The sequence below is a fragment of the Danio rerio genome, chromosome 1 (genome assembly GCF_052040795.2).
Source record: "Danio rerio strain M-AB ecotype USA chromosome 1, GRCz13ab, whole genome shotgun sequence".
Lineage (NCBI taxonomy): Eukaryota > Metazoa > Chordata > Actinopteri > Cypriniformes > Danionidae > Danio > Danio rerio.
In genome coordinates, this window is record NC_141021.1 from 36350784 (window position 1) to 36358972 (window position 8189).

General features: G+C 37.3%; 1 protein-coding gene across 1 annotated transcript; it reads right to left on the reverse strand.

The window, feature by feature from the left end:
* Positions 1–5946: 5946 nt before the first annotated feature.
* On the reverse strand, positions 5947–8048 carry cldng (claudin g). The gene is given in 2 exon segments (NM_180965.6): positions 5947–6873; positions 7904–8048. A coding segment is annotated over 1 exon segment (630 nt). The 5' UTR covers positions 6872–6873; positions 7904–8048; the 3' UTR covers positions 5947–6241.
* Between the last annotated feature and the right edge of the window lie 141 nt (positions 8049–8189).

Sequence of the window (8189 nt, forward strand, 5' to 3'; positions counted from 1 at the left end):
CTGTTTAATATTCTACCCTTAAAGGGCACTTATTATGAACTTATCAACTTTTGTCAACTTATCAACTTTTGTAAGCTGTTACAAATTACCCACTAAGCTGACAAGACGTACAATACTTATGTTTCCTCGTGAGATCAGCCTGGGTTTCCCCACCTACTGAATTAATTGGCACCATGTTTCTATAATAACATACACGTCCACAGAATTTTTTTTTTTTCGCAAAGAAACTGAGATTAAAATATCTGTTACAACACTGATTTTCTAAGATTTATCATTTTAAAACATTTTTAAAACAGAGCATGTTTCAATTAAGAAAGCAAATTTGCTAATTGCTAACCGCTATAATCACCATGTATATATGTGTGTGTGTGTGTGTGTGTGTGTGTGTGTGTGTGTGTGTGTGTGTGTGTGTGTGTGTGTGTCTGTGTGTCTGTGTGTGTGTGTATTACAAACAACATTTGTGTGACTCATCGTTTCAGAAAGGCTTGAATAAACTCCACCACAAATACATGAAATAAACTTACTTGGTATTTTTGACTAATGAGCTGCATTTCAGCTTCATCCATGTCTGTCTGTCACTGACTTCTGTTTACCTGACATATAACACAGGAAAAGCAGACATGCACGTGGGAGCGGTCAGTGGGGAGAAGCAGCTCAATTACATTTAAAGCTACAGGCTACAAAAACAGCTACACTGTACTCAGCAAAGTGGGCAGATTCAGGAGGCTGAAGTAAATTATCTGATGGGTATTTTGAGCTGAAATTTTACACATTCTGGTGACACCAAAGGCTTATCTTACATCTTATGTATGGGGGGAAAATGGTGCCCTTTAAAGTAAAAGAAGTTGGCCCGGTCATCAGCTGTTATAATTTGATGTTAATGAAATGCTTATCAGTTGCCATCTCCTGCTCCTATTCTACAATTGATCACCAGTTGCTCAACATGATCACCACACAAGTTAAACAATAAAAATGTTTACTTTCATTTTCTCAAAACAAAAAACATTAAATAAATTTGCCATTTTGATTCTAGAGTGGCCATTATTGGCTGAGAGGTGCATTATTTTCCAGTGGTAAGTCATATGGACTCTTTCATCTACCAATAGTAAGATAAGTAATCCTTGCTACTAGTAATTATGAAGAGATTGGTTAGCCTTCATGTATGTTTACTTAGCATTGGTGCTACATTTTGCATGAAAAGGGGACTCTGCAGAGTAGACAACCATAAAACCAAATGTAACCTAGTGTATTGTGAGAACAGCAACCTGACGACTTTGTGCAGTTTACCTTGCTTCTGTTTGCTTCTAACTAGAATGTTATACATAATGATAATGGATGCCCAATTTTGTGATACAGATTTCACAGCAGCACCTAAAGACAACATGACTGAGTCAAGTATTGTTACTACTTGAAATTGGTCTTCTACACTTAATCCATCCAAATTCCTTACCAAGAGCAGTTCTTGGGGACGGGGAGCAATTGAGGGCTCAGTGTCTTGTTCAAGGTGACCTCAGCTGTATATATATATATATATATATATATATATATATATATATGTGTGTGTGTGTGTGTGTGTGTGTGTGTGTGTGTGTGTGTGTGTGTGTGTGTGTGTGTGTGTGTGTGTGTGTGTGATACAGTATGTGAGAAATAGTGCATATCATACGTGTAAGCGGAGTGCATCACGAAAAACTGAAAAAGCTGCTATGATATTTTGAATTTATCATTACAGCTGGAAAAGGCTAAAAAGCTTACGACCAAATAAAGTTAGAAAACGCTAATGTGATGCAGCTGATACAGTTTGTCATTGCAGCTAGAAAAAAAAACAACAACAACAAAAAACCCTGATTAATAGAAGAGACATTCTGTCAGAGATGTACCTTATCTGTCCTTGAAATATAAACAAATACAGTGAATAAATAGTATTTAAATTTTCTAAAATGGACTTATGGTGGATTTCTGTGAGTTGTTCTGTAAAAGAGTGTCATTCATTTGTTCTCTGATTTTTTATTTTTTTAAAAACACATTAACACTTTATTAAATTAGCACCATTAAATTTACAAACCCTGTTGTTGTCTTTAGCCCAATTGAACATATGGCTTTAACAGTTTTGTTATGATAAAAAAAACTGTCAATTAGGGGAAAAACTATTCAGAAATAGCAAGTTTAAGTTATCACTCACGTCAATTGATTTAAAAAAAAAACTAATTATAAATTATGTACAAATAAGTATTTTACAATTGTCCCTATTTCTGTCAGTCCTATCACATAAACATTAAATTTAAGACTATGAACAGTAGTGAAAAGTAACAAATTCCAAATACTTAAACTACTGTAATTAGGTAGATTTTCCTCATAAATTGTAATTTACTAGGTATATTTTAAAATGTATATTTTTACTCTCCATTGAGTACATTGCTGTATTGGTACTTTTACTCCACTACTTCAACCTGTCTGTCTATGGAGATTAGAAAACTCAGTCCTGTGATTCCAGTTTAATTAAATCGCACACAGAAGATAAACTCCATCATATTAAACTACCTCAAGACATGGATGATTTGTAAATGTGGCAAACTGTTTAGAAGCATTAAAGGGTCCAAAATCTTTACACAACCCATAGACTGTTTAGATGCATGTCACTGATGAGATGATGAATGTTTACTGTATGATGACTGAAATGGCCTGAAACAAAAAGCAGGCACAAGAGGTCAACATGACGGCAGATTGACGTTGTACCCCAATGTCGTGGGGACATAGTATTTTGTTTGGAAATGAAAAATGGGTTGACATTAGAACCCAACATCAATGACCAATGTCCAACCTAAAAATAAACCAAATATCAGCATCTAATGAGGTTACAGCTTGACGTTGTGTGGACAGCCTATAAGATGTTGGATTTTGGTTGCCATACCTGAAAAATAAATATCAGTCATGTCAATGTCAATGTCATTTGAAGTATGACATTGGTTTAAGATGCCTTGTCACTTTCTTAATACCCAAAAAAACAGAAATCATTTTTTGGCATCAAAATAACATTGTTAAACCCTGGCTATACGTTAAATGTTGGTCATCCAACATCACGACCTTAAATCTAAACCAATATTAACACCTTAAGAAATTGTTTACCTGCTGGGCAAAATCTAAATGCACTACAGCAATGTTTTGTTTACACACCCACACACACAAACACACACGTAGGGGAGAGCGGTGTAAAGTGAGACACTTTTTACATTTACTCCCCTGTAAGCAAGATAAAATTATATATCAGTAAAATGTACACATTTCTGATAAATTCAGAAAGTTTTCTAGCAATGGAATTTATCAGACTGTATTTAGGATAAAGGAAAGTAAAAATATGATTGTTTTTTTAAAAAAAAAGTTGTTTTGTTTCTTACTTTACCCCAGCTTCGGGGTAAACTGAGACAGACCAGAAAAATCAAAGGGGTAAAATGAACCAGCCGGGGGTAAACTGATCCACTTACTTTTTCCACTTTAAAACTACCATAAAAACGCATGTTGTAAGAGTCTAAATCATGACAGGTAGCTTGACAACCACACATTTTGGAACTAATGTCTGACTAGTCAATTGGAGATTGGTCAATTAAGCAAATTAGTTTTTCTACAATTGAAAGTAACTCTGAACAAAATCCAATACAACAATCTAATTGAAACTATATTAATTTACATACTAATGACAGATAGAACAAGTTAGATTAGAACACAATCCGGAGGTCAGGACACAGGGCCCTTAGAGCCAGCATAGTATGGGGGTCAAGGACAATCAGAACCAGATATACCAGCCTAGGACGCACACAGAACTAGACCCACCTGGATTAGAACGTCTACTGTCATACCCTACAACTCCCACTCTTTTGTGTTTCCCTGGATTCTTCTCAAAGATTATGCATGTACCTCGTCACCAACCTAATTTCACCCACATGTTCCTAAGTTAACATATATGTTAATCTTTGAACATCTTTGATCTTTGATTGTTATCCAACTATTATTCGCCTCTGATTTTGAGAGTAATTTACAGTTATGGTTGGGTTTAGGGGTAGGGAATAGGTTTGGATTAAAATTTCCAACAAAAATGATGTTCCAGGATAAAGATGTTAATCTAGGATCAGATCATATTTGGCGAAAACCTGATGTTATCAATAGTAACCTCTGAATTTGATTATTTAAGTATTGCTGGGGATTTTTATATTCACATTGATAATCCAGAAATCAATGCTGTAAAAGAACTGATGACTGTTTTTAACACTTTTGATCTGACTCAGCATGTTCAAGGACCCACACACAATCGTGGACACACTCTTGATCTACTTATAACTAAGGGTTTACACATTTCATCGACTGTTGTTAAGGATGTGGCACTATCTGATCATTTCTGTATTTTCTTTGATATATTGATCACTCCAGCTATTAAAGACAGATCTGTCTCTGTCAGAAAGAGATGCATAAATGAGAACACCAGTGAGCAGTTTATGAAGGCCATATCACTAGCACCAAGTATATCTGCAGACTCTGTTGATTCTCTCCTTGATTTGTTTAATTCTAAAATTGAGAATTTCAAAAATGACATTGCTCCTGTTAAAGTTAGGAAGAGAACTGGCAAAGAGAGAGTCCCTTGGATAAAATCAAGAGCAGTCCAAATGATAAAAAGACAATGCAGAAAAGCTGAGCGAATGTGGAGAAAGACGAAACTAGTAGTCCATCATAATATCTATAAAGACAGTCTTCATGCTTTTAATGTGGAACTAAAAACTGTTCAACAGACTATCTTTTCAAACCTTATAAACAACAACGTAAATAATGCTCATACACTCTTTGCAACAGTAGAGAGACTCACAAACCCCCCTAGTCGGATTCCCAGTGAGCTACTCTCTGAAAGCAAATGTAATGAGTTTGCTCATTTCTTTACTGATAAGATCAATAATATCAGAAAGGCAATTACCTCATCCAATCAGCCAAGTTGTGTCGATGTCAAACAAGCTCAACCACAACTTAAGAAATCAGACATTATGCCTGTGCTAAATCATTTGTCGTCAGTACGAAGAGGGGTGATTTGCTCTCGGGCTGCAGGTGGGAAAGGCTGCCGTATGAGGACTGACTGGGCCGCCTGTCAGTGCTGTGAGGCGGGGGAGGGGCCGGCGGCATCACACGCAGCTCGCTGAGAAGAGTAGGGACGATACAGTATGGACAAATGACAGTCTAAAATAATCTCCAATAACACACAAAAAAGTCGCTAGATTTGTCGCTGGGGGGTCTGAAAAGTCGCTAAATCTAGACGCTAAGTTGGCAACATTGCGGGCAAGCAATCAGAATGAAGTAGTCCACCGCTTGAGAGGTGTTCAGAGAACACAGACCTGTGAACTTTAGTTCAGACCACAGTTGTTTCCAAGAGTTTGATTATTGCGGTTGCCGGATTTTCAATTACTGAAAATCGCGACGACACAGGGCCCCCCCGCGGTGCGTGCCCTGCGGGCCCTTCCGCTACACCATTGAGCATACCACTCCAAGAGCAAAGAGCAACCATCTAACAATTGTAATAAAAAAAATTCTACGGCACCAGGAATTCATGTCTTCATGGTAGTAGGGAAATGGATGGGGCAACAAAAAGTTGTTAGAGTTATATATAAAATCTATTGCCTAGATACAGGGGGGGTGTCTCACATTACCCCATTCTCCCCTAAACAAGTCTGCTTTTTACAGCATAATATTCTGTACACTTGAGCACTTTTGACAGGCCTACTTGTCATCCGTACTTTGAGTAATATTGAAAGCAGATCCTATACCTGTATAACACTACACGTTTATGCAGGTAACAGCACTTGTGAGTTCTCAATACTTCCACCACTAAATAACTCGTTCTAAAAAGTGAAGTCAAATATGCACTTATTGAAAAGTATAATTGTATTTTGAGGACAAATTTAAAAAAAGGTCAGGCCATATCACTTTCTTTTATTATTATTATTTGTTTCAAGTTAAAAAGGTTTCTGGTAGAACATCCCATAATTAGCTCAACATACTTCAGCAGATTGCCTTCTTTGGTTTGCAAAGGGTACATCCTCAAACAGGTATAAAATTAAAGTTATGAAACACTGCCCTCTGTTGAATAAAATGTGTTTTATTAGCTCAATTGATCACTTCATCTCTGCTTTACAAAGACGATCTCAGACAGACATTTAAATAGATAAAACCTAAAACAAATCTATAATTTCTTCAAACAGACATCCTTCAGTCACACATACTCTGAGCGCTCTCTTCCATTTTGAGAAGCTGGTGTATACCGACCCCTGCTGGAGGTTCTTCCTTTTGGGTAAGAGCTGCAGAGGAGACCTCCACCAATAACCAGGAGCACCGCTGCCCCCCAGCAGATGAAGATGGCTGCTCCAAACTCCCTCTTCTGTGCTTCAGCTACGAGAGGATTGTAAAAGTCTCTGATGATTGTATTAGCAGTCCAGCTAGGTGGCACCAAACCCAAGATCCCTGCAATTATGAAGGCAACGCCTCCTGTTGTAGCAACCAGAGCCTTTGCGGAGTTATCCGCCAGGCAATTAGTACATTTACCACCAGCAAAACTTGCAAACATGGCAATTAAACCAACAATAGCAGAAATGACAAGGATAGCTCGAGAGGCCTGCAGATCTTGGGCAAGAGCCAGCATGGAGTCATACACTTTACACTGCATTTGGCCTGTACTCTGCACCACACAGCTCATCCACAGCCCTTCCCACATCGTCTGTGCAGTCACAATGTTGTTTCCAATGAAGGCAGTCACACGCCATAGAGGGATTGCACATGATATAATTATGCCCAGCCAGCCAAGAGTGCCTAGTGTTGTTCCAAGGAGCTGCAAGCCAGTAGACATGTCTGCAAAAAAAGTGAAAAGCCAATAAACGAAGGGGAAACTGAAAAAAAAGTATACATAAAAGGTTTAGAACAAGTGCAAGAATTTGATGCAATTTCAAATTCAAAGCTTAGTGCAGTAATTGGGTTTAGAAGTGGAGTAAACTCAAACATTTCTTAATTTTAAAGTAGAGCCAATGTTTTTCCCCAGTGTGGAGCCACAGATCTAGCTTGGATAGGAATTTAAACACTTGATTAGGTGGCTCAGGGTTGAAGCTAAATAATAATAATAAAAGAAATCAGCTTCGGTACACCACTTATTTCACCAGTGAGGTTATGAAACACTCTGAAATATTAAAATAAAAAAAACAAAGATGAGAACATGATTAATTCATGTTGTATGAACATGTTAATTCATACAACATAACAAATGCAAAAGAATTGTTTGATTTCAGTGTAAAAATTTAGGAGTTACCACACTATAGACTAGGTGTCCAAAATTGTTCATGGAGGGCCAAGCGTTGAAACACTTGTTAGTTTCAAAAGTAGCCTGGAGACCTGGATTGGGGAGTTTTATTTAAAACCAAACATAACCCTATAAGAACAATCTGGACAACCCTGATGTAGATATTAAATCAGTGTGTGCAGCATACATAGTTTTACACCGATTTAAACAAGGCTGTGGATAACACACTAGAGTTTTCACAATGTATGCAATGGATAATAGTTTGATTACATTCAGTTTTTGGAATAAAGCTAGGAAAAACAGCCCAAACCAGCAAGGTCCAGCTTAAACCAGGCCGATGAAGTTGGTTTTAGCTTGTCATTTTGCAGAATGGAAACTAGCCTAGACAACCTCTAAAACCAGGATGGTCAACCAGTTAAAACAAGCTTACTCAAGGGAAAACTATTTTTGTTTGAACATAAAACCATTAACGTTTCTGAATCTTCTTCACGTTGTTTGTGTGTGTCCAGCAAGATTTATATGGGCTAACATCAAAATAACGATTTACCCAAAGTTTGTCAACCTTAAAATTGTCTATGCAAGACTTACCTGTGACCTACAGATGAGCTTGCAATTGATTTCTCTCACAGTAAACAAAGCACTAAAAACCAAGACACATTAAAACAAAATTACGTGCAAGAAATCAACTCCTTTAGGAAGTAGCCATACTGACAAACACTCTCGTGCGATCCCTTAAATACTTTTGCTCCAATAGCGTGTAGCATATCTTCTCCTGTGTAAATGAGTCTTCATCGGTGATTGGGTGATTATAAATTACATTAATCACTGGTTTGTTCTCATTGGTTGCTGGTTATTACCAGGTTACACTTAAATT